This window comes from Hipposideros armiger, unplaced genomic scaffold (assembly GCF_001890085.2).
Source record: "Hipposideros armiger isolate ML-2016 unplaced genomic scaffold, ASM189008v1 scaffold_17, whole genome shotgun sequence".
In the NCBI taxonomy this organism is placed as follows: Eukaryota; Metazoa; Chordata; class Mammalia; order Chiroptera; family Hipposideridae; genus Hipposideros; species Hipposideros armiger.
Window position 1 is genome coordinate 1,840,950 of NW_017731367.1, and position 22,955 is coordinate 1,863,904.

The window sequence follows — 22,955 nt, forward strand, 5'->3', positions numbered from 1 at the left end:
TTGTCATCTTGAAAAAAATAACAGTTTTAAAAGGATGTTCACTAAATATTGTGAAATCATCTTTCTACCCAGGGAGTGAGATTTGAAACTAGACTGTTGCTTCATCTTACGGATGAAAAATGAGTGAGTTTCGGTTGATTTTCTCAGAGTTCAGCTGTGTTGAACTTCACAGTCCATTTTACCTTCACTATTGGCATCATATCACATCCTTATAAATTCAGAGTTTCTGTATAAATAATCTGTCATGTTGAAATGTGTTGATTTCAGCAGATAACCAGAGATACAAACTTTGTAAAGTAGAATATTATATTTCCAGACTGTATATTGTTAGCTCAGCCATTTTTTTATGGGCGTAGGCTTGATTACCATGATGTAATCAGAGAGATGTAATCAGCATTGGGAAAAAAAAAAGAAAACAAGATATGATAAAGGAAAATAGCTGCATAACTGGCTGGGTATATTTAATACATTAAAAAATAGTGTGCTATGGGTACGTCTTATTCTGTCAGTCCTGTTTCAGAGATCTGAAAATTGTCAATGCTTTGTCCATTGATACGGATGTCCAGGTCAGTCCTGTTTGGGCTCTTAGAGACCAGAGGAGTTGGACGTTCAGGCACAGTCTTGTCAAAATTCTCCATCTTGATTTGATATTCACCCTTGGAACCTCGGGTCAGCAGAGATGCAAAGCAGTGATGCAGCATGATCTCAGAGGGGAGGTAGGATGTCCTCCTTTGGCATATTTCTCCAGTGCCTTCCTGCATCGCTGAAAGGAACACAACTAATTCAAAGTGGGCAGGGTGTTCTTGCTGGAGCAGAGTAGCCAGAGGACTTGATGGTATAATGGAGTGATAGTAGGTTAGCGGAAAGATAAAGAATGGGCATTCCTCAGAACTGATGCCATCGAGGTGGAAGTCCACGCTGGTCTGGTAGAGTTCACCGTTTTCTTTCTCCTGATAGAGTATAGCTGAGACCCGGACGCTGGTTAAAGGGCTAGGTCGAGTGTTGGCCACTTGGAAAATAAGATTAGGTTTGCCATCTATGTGAGCTACGACTGCTAACTCAGTGAAGCGAATTGAGAATGCTCGATTTTTTGGCCGGGCAATCTTCGCCACAAAGGCACCTAAATTAGAAATCATTAAGTTTTCTTAGAATGAACACTCTAAATATCAATACCTTTTTTGAATGAGAAGGATATATCAAATAGTTATACATTTCTTGGTGCTGTGCCTTCCAAATGAATCAGAATGGAACTCGGTAATTTGGGTGGTCTCGTTTGCCTGAAGAATGTTTCACAGTGTACATACATTCTTATTTAAAAATTATGATTTCAAAAGGGATAAGCAAAATTCACTTTGTTACAGAGATATGTAAATACAGAGATTTCATCCTCTAGTTTGTTAGAAAGTCAAAGAATAGTTGTTTCCTATATTCCTGCCCCTACTTTAAAAAATGTAACAAAATATGCACAATTTAGGTACAACCAACCAGATTACCACAAGCCTAAATAGAGATTAGATTCAAAGCAGAATGATTTGGGGTAGGGAGGGGAACACTAGACACATTAAATAATTTTTTAACTTTGATACTTATGCAACGTCCCCTTCCCCTTTTTTTGTAAAGAAGACTTGGGCTCTAAGGTGATTTCAGTGCACCTTTCAAGTGCATCCTTCTTGTGCCCACGTGCCATATATATATATATATATATATGTATGTATGTATGTATGCATACATACATACATACATACACATGTACATACACACAGATCAGGGTTTCCTAACCACTTTTGTGCCCCAGACTTGTTGGCAGGCTGGTGAGGCCTATGGAATTATGCTTTCAATGCATAAAGATAAAATGCATACAAAGGAAACCAAATATATTGAAATCCAGTTGGACATTAAAAAAATTGTATTATAGTACTATATATGCTTTATTAAAACGTTAAACAACCAAATATAGATGTGGGTTTAATACTATAATTTTGATGCATTGTAATGTGATACGAAAATACCTGATTTCTGTTTGTATCAAAGTTACAGGTATTGCTGGTGCTATTGTTTTTTCTTGCTAACATTTATAATCAAAGGAAATACCAAATTTCAGTTAGGGGTTCGTGAAAAAAGATGCTAGTTTTTCCTGTCTTAAGTTCACAGATCCCCTAAATTTTATCTAATGAGTGACCCAGTTTAAGCACTCTTGTTGTAAAGGTTAAACAACTTGTCACAGGTTATAGAGCCAGTTGTTACCACACTGGGACTTCATTCCAGATCACCCTCCAGGGACTCACTGCTCACCTTCTCAGATTATTACTGGATAGTGTGTCAAGACCAGGTTTTCTTTCTTTTTTCTTTTTTAATTGTATAGAGTGTGTTACTGGTTTGTAAGCAAACTTTCATAATCCTTGTGACCTTATTTCCAGTGCGTTTTGCTAAGGCTGCGGATACTTGTTCTTTAACGTACAATGCTGATGTTGGTGCTCTGGGCTCACTCATGTTGAATAACTGCTGAAAAGATGAACTCAGAGAAAATTCTAGCTCAGTTTTAAAAAACCATCAAATTCCTGTGTTAGGTAAAATGACTGTCAGAATATGTGCCGATACTTATTCACTTATTTAATGAAATATTTAGCTTCTCTGAAAAATTTCTTTTAGAACTTTTGTTAATTTTTTTCTGTTTTTGGCATAAGATGTTGCTACAAGTTCGTGTCATAATGATCCCTTTTTCTTAAGATGTTCCAATATGTAAAATTTAAGTGTAGAGTCAGGTTTCTTATAATCTCTCCTATCGTTTATCCCTAGACTCTTATTTCAATCTCAGGCGTTACCTGCTAATAATGCAAATAAATGATTCTAGAACACAATTGTTACAGCTGACTATACCCTTTCCAAAACCTTTGTAACTTTTTTAAAGAACAAAAACCGTTACCTGTGATAAAAGCCTCTAGCATGAGGCCCAGGAGCATTTGTATGGCAAGTAGGGCGATTGCACTTGGACAGTCACCACTGGGGAACATGGTACCATAACCAATTGTGAGTTGTGTCTCCAGGGAGAAGGAGAACGCAGCTGTGAAACTGGTGATGTACTTGACACAGATAGTGTGGTTTTCAGGTGGGGCATCGTGATCTAGTTCCAGGTCACCATTCATCTCAGCTAGCACATACCAGAGCACTGCAAAGACAAGCCAGTGGACAACAAAAGAGGCAGAAAAGACCAACATCATCCAGCGCCAGCGCATGTCCATTAGGATGCCCCATGCGTCTCGGAGATACACAAGACCTCTTTGAGCGCCATCCATTTGGAGAGTGCTGTGGCCATCCTTGGTGACCATCCTCCGGTATCTCTGAGTTAGGAGAGGTGCAATAACTTTGCAATTACTGCCATCCATCTCACGCTGTAAATCTCTGAAATCAAGAGTAAATTAGTAAACCCTTAACTGTTTTACAGTTAGCATTAATAAATTCTGAGACCTCATTTACTTTGTAATCTCTTTGGAGTGTTTTTCTGACTGTTGGGGCAGGCATTCCCAGTCTGAGCGCTCTCTCTTTTCTCTTTAGTAAGGCAGCACTTACGAAGTCATACATTTGATAACCAACCATGGGTTGCCTTAGGATATCTTTTATTGTTTCCTAGGATGACCGTTAAAATATTGTTTGGCGTTGTAACATTCCAAGTGTATTTTAAAACCTCTGAGGATTAGGTTTATGGTTCATGGCTTGATATACCTGTATTTTTCTTGTACAAGTCCAGGCATCAAGTACTTAACTGATTTGACTAAACATTATGTGTAAATAAAAACTTTTCATAATTAATAATTTATCATTATGAGTATCTCATAATTAACAGCAATGTTAAATATATGTGCTCCGCTGTGTAAATAAATAGAAATCATTTGGAAATGTAGTGTTAATTTGTCTGCAGCTGTTTCGAAGCCAGACTTAGTGCTAGGACAAGACTAAACTTGTAGAGACTTGTAGTTCTAATATATGCTTTATAGTTATTTAGCCTATTCGAAGTTTTATGATTAGGTTTTATTTTTGTCACTTCGTGACCATTTTCATAGGCCCTTTTCTTCCCTGGCTGATGGATTGCTGCCCTTTTTGAATATTCTAGACGCTGATTAGATTGTGGGGTGGAGAGAGATTTTCTTGGCAAAATAAGAAATTTAGTTAGAGTCCTAGATACTGTTACTTATGAAAGTAAATCAGAAGAAAAAACTTTTGAGTATAAGGAACTAAAATAATCATTAAGACATCAAATGACAATGTAAAAAAGATAATTAAATATAATTAGTTTTTAACTGTAAACAGCTTTCATCAGTGGTGAGTAGAAATTGAAGGTGTGCTTTCTATCCTTGCATGTGACCATCCTTGCATATGACAGAGGTGTCTTAAGACTTGTGTGGAGGCTACCAGGAACAGAATGAAATGCAGCTTTGCTCCTTGAGTGCTCCTTTCTTCTTTGCAACAGTCCAGTACTAGGAATTATACTTGACTCTTTTCCTTGCCTCTTCCTTCAGAAGTAGATGCCCTTGGAAGTATCGCATATCCCCTTCCTCCCTTTTGAGGGAAGGTGCCGCCTAAGTGGGTTAGAGGCATGTGGACTGGGTTGCTTGCCTGAGTTTGCTGGATCCTTCCTGTGTCTAGGGACTTAGGAGATTGCCTTCCTGTGTTGTCGGCATCGAACATTGGCCAGCTGGGTATATACTTTCTCTTTTGACCTGAGGCTAATTTATCGTTTATTTGTGATGTTAGAGACATTCTCTTGTATTTTCTTCAGATGTGAACTACTGATGGAACACGGGAATGATTGTTAAATTCATTTAGATTAGATGGTGATTTCCGTTGCCTATCATAACTTAAAAAAAAAAATCTTAGGGCATCAATGTTTTGTAATTTATTATTCCTAACAAGTTGTCATTATCATTTTGTTTAGTATATATTTTTTTTCTTGGCACAGCTATTTAATGACTCATTTTGCTAGATTCTTTAAATGTTTTAGAAGATCTTATCTTTGCCCTTTTGGAAATAATAATAACAATAACAACAACAAAATAGTCATAGGCACCGTGCTAGGTGCTTTCATATTGCATTATCTCTTAATTCTTTGGTATCTCAGCAAGACAGACCTTATTGTCCCATTTTTCAGATGAGGTCACCGATGATTAGGCAGATAAAAGAAATTTACACAAGGCAGATGGGGGCCTTGGATTATTTGGATTATTATCCAAGTCTGGCTAACTTCACAGCTGGTTAATTTTTGTTGTTGTTTTGTTTTACTACAAGAAGCTGTCTATTTAGAGAGTTTGGTGAAATAAAAGTCCCAAGAGAATTACTATTGCAGTCACAAAATAGTCTGACAGCCAGATTTTTTAGCACCTTTAATAGATGCTCTTCTTGTCCCCAAACTGTCTCAAGTATCTATTTTGAACCATTATTAACTTTATACATGATTCCTATGGCAGTAGCAAGTAATAATATTAGTTAACATTAATATGTTAACAGTTAATATGTTAACAAATAATATGCTAACAATTAATAATATTAGCGTAACATATTGTTATGTGCCAGGAATCGTACCAAACACTTCACATGTGCTAACTCATGTGAAGCTAATAGGCAGTGCCTGGCCAGAGTAACTTCTCAGTAAACATTAGTTGCTTTATTGTTATTAATAATATTTCTTAACTTTCACAGAAATAAGTATCATTATTATGCCCATTTTACAGATAATGAAACTGACACAGTGAGTTTCCTAAGATCACAAAGGTAGTAAGTAGTGGTGAATCTCATACCAAGTCCATAGTCCAGAGCTAGTGCCATATTGCCTCAGCAGTAGACATTTTGATCCTGGTTAGCCTTCATGCGTAGCACATGTTCTATTTGACTATGTTTGTTCAGGAGCCACTACAAAATATTTGTTCTTCAGGAATGCTTGCTTAGGTTCAGACTTAAGATTTGTAGGCAAGAAATATATTTTCAATTAAGGAAGACATCTTGCAAGATTTTAAGCTTAGTGCAATCACGAATTATTACATAGTCTAGGATTCTACGGATCAGGTGAATTAAAACACTGTGGAGAGGAGAGTGCTTATACAGCATCGCCAAGTTTTTATTTTGCCAAGTGAGAAAAGAATTTTAAAAATACAACACTATCATCATAACTTTATAAAAGACATTTTGACACTTAAAGAGGAAGAAGGATCTAGCAGTAAAGCATAGTTGTCAGTGAACCACTGCTGTTCTGCACCATCCACGGCACCGTCATTTCTTGTCTCTTGCTTCCTGCTTATGAAAATGCCCATCACAGACCTCTACACTAGTGCTTGTTCTCCTCAAGGAACCACTGATTGCTTAGTGTTTCACAGTAATTTGGAGGGGGAAGTTCCATAATTCTTCTTGATTTTCAACCTGCTTTGTTAAATTCTAAAATGCATTAATTATCTGGGGAGATAGCCTTTCTATACAGACTGTAGCTAACAAAATTAATTATTCTCACTTTCAGGATTGTCACTTGTTACCTACAGCTTTTGTAGCACTCATACTCTAGGCTTTTACAGTTTCACTCTTTTAAAGCCAAATAACTAAATACATGGAAACACCTTTGAACGGGGAAGTCCAAAGGCTTACATCAAAACACTGAAGCAGTATCTTTTCTCTGTAGACTAGCGTGCTAGATCTTGTTTCCATTGTGTGGCAAGTGGGAGCGCTGAGAGGAGTAAGGTTCTGATCCCCGTTCATCTGATGACCCTGAATGACTCCATTCCGGGGACTCATGGAGTCAGTGTGTTCAGCGTAAGGAAGACAAGGAAGGGAACGGAGCTGGCCAGGCTGTGGCTCTGGGGATTACATGGCCGCGTTAGTGTGGGCAAGCCACCCAACACCTTTTGTCAGGCTTCCTTATATTAAAAAAGGAAAGAAAAGAGGGGATTAAATAACACAATCCCTTAAAACCCTACATGTTTGTAAACTTATTACCATTTCCCTCAACTGATACGGGTTTTCTGCAAGATTTTTTTTTTCTGTATGATTTTATGTCTGCTTGTATGGCATTAAAAATTATATTATTGCTGCCTGATATATGTAGATTTTCCTTCCATCAAATTTAAAAGTGCCCGATGAGCTGATGTTATGTTTATGCTGTTATATTTCCAAGTAATTTTCATATCCCTGCAGGCACACAGTCCATTTTTTAAAATTTGTTTTTTTTAATTATAGTTGACATACAATATTATTTTAGTTTCAGGCGTACAACATAGTGATTAAACATTTATATGCCTTTCGAAGTGATGATCATGATAAGTTTAGTAACCATCTGTCACCATACATCATTATTACAATATTTATTATTACAACATTCCCTATGCTGTATGTTATTTCCCCGTGACTAATTTTATAACTGGCAATTTGTACTTCTTGATGTCCTTCACCTTTTTCACCCCTTTCTCCTACCTGCCTCCCACCTGGCAACCATCAGTTTATTCTCTGTATCTATGCATTTGTTTCTGTTGGTTTTGTACTTAGAGGATTCTCATCAACTAATCCCAATAGAAAGTAGAATTGAAGCTTGGGAGGTTTGCTTGTATCTCTGTGTGTGGGCTGTAAAAGTTTTGCTCGTGTATAAACTGGTGGAAAAAATAGTACTTTATAAAAAAGATAGTTTGGCTACTTTATTGGTCATCAAAATAATGGATACATTTTACTCATTAGTTTGTAGCTCTAAAAACTATGTCTCTTATTGCCATGCTGTAATGTAGTAGTATAGTTCATATTAAACAGTTAAGATGAAGGCTATAACAACAAGTGTTAAATGATTACAGTATTACTATGTATTGGTTCACGTCTGGTATAAACACTTTAAGATTGTCTAGGGAGTCTTATAATCGTCTCTCCTGCCCTCCAGAATTAGGGCAAACAGTGTGAGTTCCAGCTCTCTTATATAAGCTCAGAGATTCTTTTAGATTCTTACTTGCAGAAGCACCTAAGTTCAGTAATACCATACTTAAAACAAAATGTAAAATTAAGGATGCTCATCACTTTTTTCATGGATTAAAAAAATAAAGACGAAGTGTTTTTCCTTTTTGTCATTTGTTTTTATATTCTCATTTTGGGTTCTTTAATCCCTTTCAAAAGAAAAAAGATACATTTTGTTTAAAGTTTCTGAATTTTTTTAGGGTTTTTCTCTTCTACTTGTTTCTATATTATAAGGGAGAGTTAGTATACATTTAATACAACAATTAAGAAGAAAATTCCCTGTAATACTTTCATTAGGCTTGTTATTCCATTTCTAAAATTTAAGGAAAAAGAATGAAGAACCTTAATGTATGACCCTATAGGTAATATCGTTGTTTTAAAACTCTATTGGCAATATCTAGCTCTGTCCCTATTTGCCAGTCAGTTTCTTTCTGTTTCCCTTAAGGAAAGAAATAAGAATGAGTATTATTTCATGTACTCACCAGTTCTTTTGCTGGGTCGGCCTATATGCACAGGTAGGTCTTGAGGAAACTTTCAGCGTGTGCCTTTTTGATGAGGTAATTTTATTCTCCAAGTCTAGTTTGTAGGTTCCCTTCTTGGACTGGGTTTACAGTTCACATTCCTCTGTTTATAGTGTTGTGGGGGCTGGTTTCAGCTGAAGCTGATGTGATTGGTCACTTAGTCTGCAGGGGGGCCAATTAGCTCTGATCATGTGGAAAAGAATGCTGGTTTGTTAGGAGGTCTTTCTTTACCCAACACAAACCTTAACAACTGGAGAAAGCCTCCAGAACTGACTTGGAGAAGGGGTGCATTTTTTCCCTCTAATCTGGACCGGTCTTTAGTAAGTTTGCATAATCTTACTTAAGAGTTTATTTAAAAGTTCAAAGGGATAAAATTCCCTGCAAGATTTTCTTTCAACCGTCTTTCCTTATATAGCGTGTTGAAGTGTGAGATATTTCCTTTACTAATCTTTTTTTTTTCCCCTCCATTTCTTTGGGGAAGATACCCTTGTATAAGGATTTTTAGGTATGAATTGATGAGTTGATTTTTACCAGTTTTCTTTGTGTATCCCATCTCATCAGAGTGACTGTCACTAATTCTAGAACTAGTCATATAGGTAATTTAGTTACCTGAAATCTTTTTTGGGGGAGGGGTAAGGAGGCAAACTTTTTTTTTTTTTTAAGGCTATGTACAGAGACCTTGAATAAAAATAAACTTATTGTTTGGTACCTTGTACTTATCTTTAAAAAACACACCTGTGTGAAAGAACTGAAGAATTGTCTTAAGGTATGCCTCAGCGATGTTTAGGGGATGTTTCCTTGAGGAAAAGTATGACATGCAGTAAAATGTGTAGTGTTCAGGGTACAGAAAATTTAACTTAACATCTAAATAGTGTTTAGCTGGAAAACATCTGTGATCCAGCTTGTAGCAACCTTGAAATGAGCTGTGGGGTGGCTTTGTATAATGCCTGACTGAGCAGTACTTTTCTCCACCTCCATTAGCTGCTGATTTTAAAACTTTGATCAAATGTCACATGTAAGAGGATCTTAGAAACAAAGGCTGCGATTATTCAAAGTAAAATCATGGAAGGCCTGCTGGGAAAATTATTAATGTAGACCAATATAATGCTACTTAGAAACTGAAATCCGCCTTTGTAGATTCCTTCCCGACCCACAATTAAAAAATATATTAAGTCTTTCTTTGTTTTATTAAGGCCAAACATTTCAATGCAAGTTCAGACACAGCATTGGAAACTGACCTTCAGAACTAGAGAAGGTAAAAGCGTAAAGGAAGGACTTGTGATGTGATGCTTGTTTCCTGCCTGTGCTGGTAGGAATTATACTTTACATCAGTTGCCAGTTAACTGATTGGGGGAGAAAAGCCAGAGTAAATACAGTGTAACACTGCCTTTCAGAGAGCAGAGGTACTGAAGTGTATCTGCCATGTGTCTTGAATAGACACTATAGTGAACAAGATAGTGAAGGATTTTACCAGACTTAGCAGCCTCTTTCCATAATATATTCCATTTCAGAGTAGATTGAGGCAAAAATGATTTGAAAGAATGATCAACAAGAAATGTCTCAAGTGAAGGTGTGTTCTGGTTTCTGGGTTTCTGTAATTTGAAAGTCTGCTATGGTCTGTACACAGAGATTCCTGATTGCTAACTGCGTAGATAATGTAGACCAGCTCTGGAGTGCCCACCAGGAGCACAGCATGCCCCTGACATTAGCCTGAGCAGTTGCATTCATTTCTGGGTGAGGTTGCCAGGTTAGCTGAGCCGGAACTTATATTGTCACAGATGATATGCCAACTTCATCCTAAAACACGCAGGCCCTCCCACCTAAGCAGAATTAGTGATTTCAGTTGGCGATGGCTGTGAAACATCTCTTCTGTGAATGAGCATAAATGCTAGATAGCTGTTCATTGATTGATTGATTTTTTTATTCAAAATCATAACAATTGAGCAAGGTGCTAAGAGCAGGTAGGTTATTCTTTATTAAATTCAATTGTCTGCCCCTAGGGTGTTTGGTTTTCTTTCCGGCTGAAGTAATTCAGTATATACCCCATAACTGTTCCACATTGTAGTTGAAAACAGCAAAACCTTTCGTTGGCGTGAATGTCCGGCCTGTGCGTCTGGATAATCCTCCCACTTCGGAACGTCAGCCCTGGTCGCCAGTGTTCTTTCTTACACGGTCCACTTAGCTTTCTTTAGAAGGTGCCTGTTCTCTTTCCAGCACTGCACCCAGGCTCACCTACTGGTCGGCTTCCCCAAAGGTTGCAGGCCGCGTCTGGGTGCATACCAGCAGACGACTGAGCGAAAGGACTGCAGGGATATGGGCGTATTCAGACCCCAGGAGGCACTTTTCAAAGAGATTCTGTCTGATACGCTGTAGCCCCTCCAGCCTCTCCCTTCCTGCCCGGAACTGCTGTGGTTTTGGGACCCATGTTAATCTGTGGAGCGGATTGTTGCTCCACAGGGGTTAGGGTGGGAGGAGTTGCAAACCTCTGAATAGAGTTTCAGCTACTCCATCCTAGCCACCATGAGTTCTGTTTACAAGTAATTGTGGGGGTTGGGGAAGTAGATAGATATCCACACCTGGATGGGATTCCCTTTCACTGTTTTCTCTGGCATTAGGAAATATTTTTAGTGTTGATGAGAGAATATATATCTGAATAGAGGAATACAAAGTTACTTGCTAGAAAAATCTGCACATAAACAAGCTTCAAAGTCTGTCCCATAATTCCACGTTTGCTTTTGGAGTTTGGGCACTTGTAAGTTCCAAGTCTCACAGCTGTAGATTTTGTTGGCTGAGCGCCTCCTCGCTCCATCTGAAGTTTTCCATAAACACGATTTTTGGCTGTGTGTCAAACATGCACACAGGTGCCCTTTTACTGCTCTTTCTCCTTAGGAAGTCCACTCAATTAGACCAGACTAACACCAATACTGCATTTTAATTTAATTTTATTTTGAGAAGAATTCTATTCTGACTTAATACGTTAAGGCAGAGACAAGAATTTATTGCCACTGGGGAAAATATTTAGATATGTAATACCTTGTAATGTAGCACCTTTTATACATCTTCAGTTACTGTGATGTAAGAAAAAACATGTATTATACAGATAATATAGTTTGCTCATGAAGTGGTCATATTTGCTCGATTGAATAGAAAAAAAAACATTTTAAATTTGTGTTTCTTTACCTTTTGGAGGTCATAGACACCTTTAAGACTGAGAGAAACCTTAGACCCTTTTCCCTGAAAAAAGAAAAAAGCATGCCAGCACAATATGTGCTTCCAGTTCAAGGATTCATAGTCCGGGGCTCATTTATTGACTGTAGATTAGGAATATTTGTTTCAGGCATTAATTTTTAAATTATCCAATTGCGTTTGCTTTTAAATCAGCTTGTTACAAATTAATCTGTTAAGATTTTAAAAAGTCAACCAAAATACTCAGCTTTGTGATGGTGCTGATGTCATAGGAGGAGGAAGACTTTGATTTTAAATGCTGAGAAAGGCCTGGGGGTGTCCCTCCTTCATTGCAGCCCTGGTCACTATGGAATTCTAGAAATTTTAGACATGAAAGGCACTTTAGATATTATCTTCTAAGTTGCCTGTGAATGACTTTAATATTTATTAATTTAAAATTATATGAGTAATATACAAATGTCTTTTTTAACTCAAATTATACAGATGAAATTCTCTTTGGCACCCCCACTTCCTACCCAAATTTCTACAAATATAAGTCTACTGTAATCTTTAATTTATAAAGGATTTATTTTAATATTTTAGAGCAGTTTTTGCATACAGTATAATTTTTAGTTACACTCATAGTAATTGGAAATGTGTATTTTATTAGATAGTGCTTGAAGTTATTTTTTTCCCCTCAAAATAATTTCTAGAGTAAAATTTTTATATTGGATAAGTTGGTCTTAATATTTTTTTCAGGGAATATTGTTTCTGCTGGACAATTTTAACAAATTTAGTTCCATCTTCCCCTTTTTAGGGATGTTGGCAGTCTGTCCCCAACTTGTTCCATGCATGGTATGTCTGTTGCTCTTTGAAAGCGTATTAGATTTAGATCCCAAACCCAACTCTTTCTACTTTAGTTTTTCTAGAATTTCTGGCTGCTTCGGATGGGCTAATTTGTGAGTAAACCCTGGATTAGGAGTTTGAACACCTGTATTCTGTTTCTGATTTGGTCACTAAGCTGTGTGACCCTTGGGAACCCCCGTACCAGGTATCCCCTTCCTCATGGGAACAGTAGAGATGATCATGTTTGACTTAGCTCTTGTGTTTATTATGAGGATCTTAGGAGATACAGCAGTATATTTTGTCAACTGTGATGTATCAGTTATTTATTTACTTGTGTCTCCACTGTGGACCTGAAGGTGAGGTGCTATGTCTAAGTCTCTTCTTTACTTTCAGTCTTATGTCTTCAGTTGTTTTGTCCATAGAGGAGGTACTCATGCTAATGTTTACTAGAGGTTTGAGTAAAACAAACAAGCAAAAAATGGTAAAGGAGTACTATTCTCTGGGGAAATATTTGGTAGTACTTACTAAAGTTGAATATACCTTAGGACCCAGCAATTTCACTCCTAGGAAAATATCAACAGAATGCAAACATATGTTCATCAAATTCCATATCCAAAGTGTTCATGGCAGCACGATTCATAATAGCAAAAAGTAGAGACAACCTAAATCAGCAGCAGAGAAGAGCAGTATATTTGGTCTGTAAACACAACAAGGTCCTGTACAGCAGCACAAAGGAGCAAGCTACAATTCTTGGTAACAGTGTGCATGGATGTCCTGTAATGTTCAGTGAAAGAAGCTGGACATAAACGAATATTACACTTCTATAAAAAAATTTAAAAGCACGGAAAACTAATCTTTGGGGCTAGAAGTCAGAACAGTGCTTCCCTTGGGCAGGGCTGATGGGGAGGACATGAAGACTTTTGAGAGCTTCTGACGTTCTTTTGCTTTTGAAAATCTTAGGAGGTAGTTATGTGGATGGATATGTGTGCTTTATGAAAACTCTTTGAATGGTACATTTGTGATTGGTGTGCTTTTTTAAGAATGTTATACTTCAATAATAAGTTTTTTAAAAGGTAGGAGAGGAGATGAGTGAAGTCCAATTAAAAGTTCTTGGATCTTTTTCACCCTTCTCTTCTGAAAATGACAGTGACCCCTAAGGGTAGAATTCCACCTCCCTTGTACTTCGATATGGGATAGATTTGGCATGTCAGAATTACATTATTCTGGTTTTCCTTGGTTTATCAGTTGTCAACTAGATCTTTCTGTTGCAGTTATTCATTATGAAATATTTGATATATCGAAAAGTATAATGTAGTTTTTAGGAATTATTTTGTGGAGACAAGCACTTGGTAACGAAATCTGAACTCCTTTGTTATAGAGTTTTTGAACTAGCATGTGCTGGTGTTCGTGTACAGTCAGCTTTCTTCACCTCAGTGTGTACACGCACGCACATGCTCTTTCAAATAGGAATTCAGTTTTCTTCAGTCAAGGTGTGTAGATCAGAATTGGAGCCAGAATTTAAAATCAGGTCTAGTGACTACAAGATCTTCATTCTTTCTTTGGTACTGTGTTCTTCTTTATCTTCAAAATTTCTGTCTCAAATCCTTTTTGGAACAAGGAATGGCATAAGTAGTCATTCAAACTTCAGAGGTGCAGCTTTTCCAGCAGCTTGAGAATTACAAGATAGTTTTCAGTAAGTAGAAAAGCCAGACCTTTTCTTTCTTGTAGTTTTCTTATTTTGACCTTATCCTGTCTTTATATTTTTCTTATTCCCAGGTACTAATATGAAAAGCATATGTAGGACTTGAAGTTACAAAGGTAAAGAAGCTGTTAGTTTATTTAAAAAATGCAAACAAACAATTCATATAAAGGGCAATAAAGTCAGTAAACAACATGAACAATCTTTAATATGAAAAATGCATAATTGAGCCACAGTAGTATACCATTTTGTAACTATTAAAGTAGTAAAAGTTTTAAAAGGATACAGCACTTAATGTTGATAATGTAAAACGGTGTGGTGGCTTGACCCTTTTTTAGGGGGGGAAATGGTATGTCACGTACAATGTCTGTCATTTGACCTAGTAATTTCAGTTTCACCCTTTGAAGCTTTTTTCAGAAGAAATAGTTAAAAAAACAAAACACATATATACACACAGGTATTTTCTTACCTCATTATCTATAGTTCTCAAAAAACTAGTTATAAAGCAGATGTCCAGTGGGGCAGCGGGGAATAATCTGGTGGATTATGGTCCAGCAGCGAGGTATATTTGGTATGTACCCATTTGTATTATTCGGAAGATGTTTAATCACAGAGAAGTATTGGCTATCATAGATGAAAAGTAGATTATAAAATAGGTATACTGATTGCAACTACATAAAAATAATAAAGCCATGTAAAAGCTAACCACAGATAGAGTTCTATTTCTAGATTGAGGGATTACTAGTATTTTTAGTAACTTATTTTTTTTGTAGTTTATCATCTGTTAGAAAAAATTATGATCAATTTTGATGAGTCAAGCATTTTATCATTAGTGCTATTTTGCTTACCTTGCACATTCATTACATTTTTCAAAGACTTAAAATGTAAAAGTAGATGAAAATGAGTGGCTTGACAAGCTCATCTATCATGTTCCCAAGTCATTGTACTGGATCTGGCACATACAAGATCTGACAATTAAGTTTGCGAACTTGCCACCCTGCACTTACATTGGCAACGCTGTACAAACAGCTCGGTAAGGTTTCATAACCTTGGTATATCAGTGTCTCATAGCTGTGTTCCTGTCAACATGTGGCAGTGTCTTGCTGAGTGGCGTTCATTATTATGCGTGTTTTTGTGTGCCATTGTGAGAATGTCTAAGCTTGAATTAGATCAATGAACAAACATTAAATTTCTTGTTAAACTTGGCAAGAGTGGAAGTGAAATTAGGAACATGCTAGTCCAAGTTTATGGGGGTAATGCCACGAAGAAAATGGCAGTGTACAAATGGATTAATGGATGAAACGTTTTCTTGAGAGGAGAAAACACATCACTGATGGAGAGAGGTCAGGGCAGCCAGTAACGAGTAGAACTGATGAAAACATTGCAGAAATTCATCAAATTGTGTGTCAGAATCATTGGCTGGCTGTGAGAAACATAGCAGAGCAAGTAAGCATTGATAGAGAAACAGTTAGGAAAACCTTAACGGAAAATCTCGGCGTGAGAAAGAAAGGTGTGTGCAAAAATGGTCCCGAAGGAGCTCACCGATGAACAAAAGCAAAGGAGAGTCAAAGTTTGCCAAGACCTTTTGGAGAGGCAAGACGATGTTTTGGGCCGTGTTATTACTGGTGATGAAACATGGGTGTATCAATACGACCCTGAAACAAAGTGTCAAAGTGCAGAGTGCAAGTCCGCCAGTTCTCCACGACCAAAAAAGTTCTGTCCAAATCAAGAGTCAAAACGATGTTGCTAACCTTTTTTGATATCAGAGGGATTATTCATTATGAATTTTTACCAACTGGACAAACAGTTAACCAAGTTTACTATTTGGAAGTGCTGAAAAGGCTGAGTGAAAAAGTTAGATGAAGACGACCTGAGCTTTTTGCCAACAATTCATGGCTCTTGCATCATGACAATGCATCAGCTCACACGGCACTGTCTGTGAGGGAGTTTTTAGCCAGTAAACAAATAACTATATTGGGACACCCTCCCTAATCACCTGATCTGGCCCCCAGTGACTTCTTTCTTTACCCAAAGATAAAGGAAATATTGAAAAAAAAAAAAAGACATTTTGATGACATTCAGGACATGAGGAATATGATGACAGCTCTGATGGCCATTCCAGAAAAAGGGTTCCAAAATTGCATTGAAGGGTGGACTAAGCTCTGGCATTGGTGCATAGCTTCCCAAGGGGAGTACTTGGAAGGTGACCATAGTGATGTTCAGCAATTAGGTATGTAGCACTTATTTCTAGGATTAGTTCGTGAACTTAATTGTCTGACCTCATATATTGCGACTGAGTGATTACATGGGTAAGAAGCCATTTCCCATTGTCTATCAATTTATACACATTAGGGATTTCTTTGTTTTAAATTTGTTCCTCTTTCATAAGTGTACCTACATTTTTCATCAAGTCATATAAGGGGTGTGGTACTTTGTAAAGTGGATTATTTCCTTTGAATTCTGAGCAAGAGCGCCTGCAAGGTCTTTGAACCCTTCTGACCCCAGGGCAGACATGGAATATATCTGTACTTGAATCCATAAAACTTGGCACTTAGCTTGAATGAGTCAGAAGATTAACTCTTGAATCCTGTCTATGCCATTTAAATAGTGGTGTGTGATTTTGAACAATTCTCTTGGGTTATCTTTTGAACCTCAATATTCTCAGCTGTAAAATGGGAAATATAATTTCCAGTACTGAGGATTGTTATGAAGATTAAATCAGTTTAATAAATGTTTTTATTATCTATGGCTGTGTAACACGTTACACCAAAACTTAGTGGCTGAAAATGGCCAAAGTTTATTATTATCTCAGTTTCTGTGGGCCAGGAAGGAGCAGCTCAGCTAGGTAGTTCTGGCCTGGGCCTCATGAGGCCGCAGTCACCTCAAGGCTCAACTGTGGTTGCAGCGACTTCCAGGCTTACTCACATGGCTGCTGGTGAGCCTTGGTTCTTTGCTGTGAGTGCTTCTCCACAGGGCTGTCTCATGACATAGCATCTCTGAGGATTCCCTCAGAGAGTATCCAAGATGGAAGCCACAGTCATTTTTAACTTCATATTGGAAATGACAGCTCATCACTTCTGCTGTATTCTGTTTGTTAGGAGCAAGTCAATAATAAGTCCAGCCCACACTTAATGGGTTGGGTAGAGGGGGGCTGAATTACACCAAGGCCAGAGGCAGGGATTGCTGGGGGGTGGGGGGGTATGTTAGAGGCTGCCTAACGTGATAAAGTGGGTAGTGTTTTGTCTAGCAAATAATTGCACCCCCCATTCTAAGCTATTTTATCCTTTAAAATAATCTTAATCCCTTAAGAACAATATCTGATAAAAACCCAATAGCCATTTGGGAAAACAGGATGTTGAATCTTAATCCTAAATGGACTGACTATAAGAGGATGACCAAAAAATAAAATGTCTTCATTTTCAGGTGGCACTGTACAAAATTTTTGTTTGTTTGTTTTAGTATGGTTTAATGAAAAGAATTGAGGTTGTCATTGAGAGAATTATGTAACCTTTACTGTTATAAACTGAGGACATCAGTGTATGTTCTGGATTTTCAACTACTTTAAAGTGAAATTTAAGTAATCTGTTATGAATTATATGTATTAGTATATGCAGGATGGTGATTAAAGAATCTGTTTACACAGTTTAGATTTATCTTGTCCTTTGAAAGTGCCAATTTAGTTTACTTGATATACCGGGATATCTTTTACCATTAATATAACTCTTGAGTTGCATCAAGTTAAACATAGCTTAGCTTTGAATTCTGTTCAAAAGCAATTTGTTATATGCCTATTTTGTACTACGTGCTAGAGTAAATGAAAAATTATAGCTCACAAATCTCTACCTTTGAGTTTATAATCTTTTATGGAATAAAAGAGAGGTAGAAATTTACAGATATCCTGTTCGGGCAGAATCACCAGCAGAAGTTGATTAAGTTACATCATATACTTTAAAATATTGTATGCCTAAAAAAAAAAAGAAATATGTGCTGATAAGGAAGGATTTCCAAGTTACACTGTTAAGTGAAAATAGCAAAGGTACAAAACAACACGTATAACATTCTGAGGGTGGTTACATGAGTGCAAATGAGGGGTCTGTATATCCATACATAAGTATAGCCATATGGACAGGTTGGGAAGACTTTATAAGACACTGTTGATGGTAGTTACTTCTGGAGAGTTAAGACTGCGGGGGTCTTGTGTAGTGGTAAAGTTGATTCGTTTTTCATTGCATGCCTTTTTTTTCAATGCATATATTTTGGTTTAACAGATAATTGCCCAGTCTGTGAACATTCAGCTTTAAGAAATGTGTTTAATTATATATATGTATACCTCAGTTACTTTATTTACTCTGCCTGCACATTGAAATGGACACATTTGCTGAAGAGCTTGATTTGAGCAGTCAAGTTTGTTTTCAAAATCCTTACTGGTTGAGGCTCACGTTTCTTATTTTCTTTACAGGGAGACCAAATTTTGAGGAAGGTGGACCAACATCAGTGGGGAGAAAGCATGAATTTATACGATCAGAAAGTGAAAATTGGCGTATTTTTAGAGAGGAACAAAATGGAGAAGATGAAGATGGAGGTTGGCGACTCGCTGGATCAAGAAGGGATGGCGAGAGGTGGCGGCCTCATAGTCCTGGTAAGAATTCTGTTGAGGGTTTGGTGGAAATGGTTAGGGAATAAGTGGGAAAGATAAACTGGTTAAAGACTCACTCTCAGTCTTATTACTACAAAAAATTTCAACAAAAATTCCCCCACATCTATTCAGTTGATTAAAATCACTTATTTTTCTGGGGCAAATAGTGTGGTTTAATGGGAAGCACCTGCTCTTAACTGCAAAACCAGGAGGGTTTCATTTGGTTTTGTCTAACTAAATCTTTGAGTCTTTTTTTAGCACACTTTAAAACTTATAAACGTGTGATTATATGCTCTCTTAGGGACATGTGCTCCCCCTAAAATGTTCTTTTTCCCTGCATAAGAAAAGATTTATTCTTTCAAATTTTTTTTTGTCCTGAAAATGTGATTTATGCTTATTTGAAGAATAAACTTTAAATGCAGGTCAAGAACAATCACAAGTTCATTTTTTTTTGACCCTCTAACTTTAGAAGAAGGAGAGAGAATAGTAGCGATTCGTGGTTTTGTAAGTTCTTCTGTTCGACTCGGAAGAATGCTTCAAACTGTTTCTCCCCTGACATTAGATATGCTGGTAATTGAAGACACTGGTGCTTTGTGTCAAAGTTCATCCCCTACCAAAGTGCTGATTCCAGGCCTCATGAGAATCAGATGCCACTCTAGCTTGAATCGTGGGGTCATGCAGAACTGAAGCATACAGAGTGTGTACATGTCTTTTGAATTTCACGTGCATAATGTCAGATTTTATCTATCAGTCCTGTGCCAATGGAGCTTACCTTTAGTAGAGGACATCATAATCATGTAAACTGTTTTTGTTTGCTTTTTAAAATCAAGTTATTAGCAAAACTACTAGCCTTGGTGTGAGTAAACATTACAACAGGCATTCAGAGTGCTGTATGGAGTGGTGGGTTGGTAGAAACTTTGTGAAGTCAATCTTTGGATGAAGCTATGATGCTTGATGACTGTTTCTTGGGCAAGTTTTCTGTCATCAGTGGGCATTGTTTACATCACAGTTATCGAGGCAATTCTCATTAGTGTGTGTCCTGGGCAACCAAATGTTATCATTCTCTTCAAGGCATCACGGCATTTTGTGCTGAGCTTGCCTGTAAGCAGAGGGTTTGTAGACTGTGTTCCCAACAAGCGTTCAGTGAGAATGGACAGGATCTGGGCTGAGCAAGAAGAAAAATTCCAGCTGATCAAAAACAAACAAGGTGAATGTTTTGGAAGATGAACAGTGTTTCTGAGCCCAAACGTCTGATGTTGATTCTGTTAAACGGAATTGAACAAAGTAAAATTTAGTGTTATATTCTATCACCGAACCTCCTCAACCAACAACTTTGATTTTGGATATATATAGTCTTTTTTTTTTAATCTTTTCTAAATCTTTCTCCCTAATATTTGACTTTCATGTCAGTTTTATTTGTCATCAATTTGACAATTTCCCCAAAAATTTTATGTATTTTTAAAAGATAGTTTGGGGGAATATAAAGATATATGGGGCTGCAAAAGCACTGTAAATATGCACCTTTTTATTTTTTTTTCCTTTTTGTGTTGTTAGGGTTCGGGTTAGGGTTAGGGACAGAGTTCGGGTTAGGGTTAGGGACAGGTTTAGTTGGCTTCTAAATATGCATTTTAAAAAATGAATATTATTTACTCTTTCAACCCATCATATTAAAAATTGAGTCTGGTTATATCCGTTGGTATGTTACTCTTTACATTTTACATTTTAGTTACTCTTTTATTAGAATTTGATTAAAATTTTCAATATAATGTTGACTGATTTTATGATGTGAAAAAAGGATCACACTAGTTCTAATGTAAGGTCTGTAAAGCAGGGTCAGCATTAATGAGCTGTAGATGCGCCTGACCTGCTACATTTACTTTCATGAATAAAGGTTTATTTGCTGTTGGTAAGACAACAAAATTATGAGATACACGTTTATTAAAATAGGATTCACAGAGGGGTATATATGGAGGTGGGAGCATTAAGGGCAGCTAAGCATCCACTCGGGGAGCTGAACTTAGGAGAGTCAGTAGGAGAAACATGAGCCCGAAGCCTAGAAGGATAGATTCCTATCACAGTGCATACTTACAGACGGTTTAGAAATGATAGGAGGAGACAGAGTGCCCTGGAATTCAGCATTTGATCACGAATACTTCTTTTGAGTAATGACTCTAGGTTACATTTAAGGAATCTGGTATCAAATTCCTTAGTTTTCATAGAAGGTAGTAAATAGCGTTCTGTTGTAAGTAAAGGGTGAGGAGTGTGGGAATGATGTTTCCTTACTTTTTGTGAGTGGCTTATAAGATACTACCTGTAATTGACATTTTAATATTTTGCCCTTTTTGGTTTTCAGTTTGATTTTTAGATTGCTCATTTTAGCAAATTGAGCCTCCATAGTAAGAGCATTTCACTTTGGCCTCATTTCTTTGTGTATTTCCCACAGAAAAAGCAGTCAAGGATAGAAAATTTGAATAGGTTAAAACCTGCCTCTTTTTTTTTTTTAAGATTTTATTGGGGAATTGGGGGAGGGGAACAGACAAGTTGCTGTCCTTTGGTTCTTCAGTCTAGTTGTGGAGGACGTCGTTTCACTGGCCCACGTTGGTATTGTGATCATTGTGCTCTTTCCGGGTGAGGCAGTCGCTCGCCGGCCATTGGACGGCCACTCATGACCGCTCACGGCAGCTCACGAAAGCTCATACCCGCTGCCGGCCAGCCCCACAGCAGCCTACGCCGTCACCAGCAACTCACGGCAGCCCAGTTACAGATTGAGCTGTTGTTCACCATCTTAGCTGTAGAGGACGCAGCGTCACTGACTCTCTCGTGGGATCCGAACTGGAGCTCTGCTGCTCAGAGCTGGTGTCCCAAACCAACTCTTAACCAATACGCTGCTCAGCCGGCCCCAAAACCTGCCTCTCTTTATTAAGACTCTCTTAGACTTCTTATACTCAGGTTTGTCAGATTTTAACAAGTTTCCCTTTCATGTTTTGAAAATTACTTCAGGATCTTTTATTCTTAGGCAGTCCTTTTTTGTTGGGCAGTGGATATAATAAATAATATGCTAGGGTGGATTTAGGAATGTCCCTGGGGGTGTTATATGGAAATAAAAACTCCCTGGGGAGAGTTAAGAGATGAGAGGAAGAGAAAGGAGAGGAAGCATGTTATTGTGGAAAAAGCAATAGAGGATGCAGAATTGGATTCTAGTTCTGCTTTGCAAGTAACTTTGCAAGTTACTTCTGCTGTCAGAATTTTTATTTTTTAAACTATAAAATTAGGGTAGTGTGCTATATAAAATCTCTGACATCTATCAGTACTATAATTCTATGACTTTTTGTGTGGGACTCAGAATTACAAATGGGATCTTGGCGCTAGCAAGTAGGCATGTTGATTTTGATACTATGAATTGACACAGGGAGCTCGTTTTAGCCATAAAGAATGATATTCCCATGAGAAGAAATGCTCGAATACCTTCCAGAGGGAAGGCTTGGGCTTTAGTGTGGAAAGATATCCAGCGCTATAAGTCTGACCTATGAGTAGGCCACGTGAGTGGCTAAGCAACATTTCAGTCAGATACCTGAAGCTTATTGAAAGTATGTACTTTTAATAAAGTGTCCTTTAAAAGTGACTTGTTTTAAATGCATCTTTAAAAGCTCTGGAGTATGTTGTAGCTTGGTACTTAATGAAGTTAACTGCTCTCACTTAGCGATGGTGTTCATATCCTGAGCTCTGAACGTCATGTGATGTGCCCAGTTGTCTCTCTAGTAGGTTGAGCTATTCGAATTTGCTTTCAGTGGTAGTTTTCTCCTTTATTTTCCATCCATGATTTTCTTTTTCCAGTGCTGTCATAAGACTTCTCTAAGGTTTGTGTCCCCTTCCTCATCCCAGATGGCCCTCGTTCTGCAGGCTGGCGGGAACACATGGAACGACGGCGAAGGTTTGAGTTTGATTTTCGAGACCGGGATGATGAACGGGGTTACCGAAGGGTGCGCTCTGGCAGTGGCAGCCTGGATGACGACAGGGACAGCTTGCCAGAGTGGTGCTTAGAGGACGCTGAAGAGGAGATGGGCACGTTTGACTCCTCGGGCGCATTCCTCTCCCTCAAGGTAGGAAGTTTGTTTTAAAT

At 37.7% G+C, this 22,955-nt stretch overlaps 2 protein-coding genes across 12 annotated transcripts in view; one reads left to right on the forward strand and one right to left on the reverse strand.

Moving 5' to 3' along the window:
• The window catches only part of GIGYF2 (GRB10 interacting GYF protein 2), a 126,485-nt gene that overhangs the window by 54,656 nt on the left and 48,874 nt on the right, over positions 1–22,955 (forward strand). For 9 of the 11 annotated variants that reach the window (XM_019629000.1, XM_019629026.1, XM_019629034.1 and 6 more), the window contains 2 exons: positions 18,659–18,838; positions 22,718–22,935. In XM_019629000.1, the coding sequence (XP_019484545.1) occupies positions 18,659–18,838; positions 22,718–22,935 (398 nt within the window). The remainder of the gene's footprint in view (positions 1–18,658; positions 18,839–22,717; positions 22,936–22,955) is intronic. The other 2 variants (XM_019629042.1, XM_019629050.1) reach the window with 1 other exon arrangement.
• Positions 437–8,571, reverse strand: KCNJ13 (potassium inwardly rectifying channel subfamily J member 13). The gene is made up of 3 exons (XM_019629094.1): positions 8,451–8,571; positions 2,924–3,399; positions 437–1,120 (listed from the first exon to the last, which is right to left on the reverse strand). Exons 2-3 carry the CDS (start codon positions 3,381–3,383, stop codon positions 498–500), a joined length of 1,083 nt encoding a protein of 360 aa, XP_019484639.1. The 5' UTR covers positions 3,384–3,399; positions 8,451–8,571; the 3' UTR covers positions 437–497.

Coding starts and splice junctions, on each gene's coding strand:
- KCNJ13 (XM_019629094.1), bottom strand. CDS start 3,383: ATGGATGGCAGTAATTGCAAAGTTATTGCACCTCTCCTAACTCAGAGA. Junction 1,121..2,923: donor GCTAGAGGCTTTTATCACAG/GTAACGGTTTTT, acceptor TTTCTAATTTAG/GTGCCTTTGTGGCGAAGATT.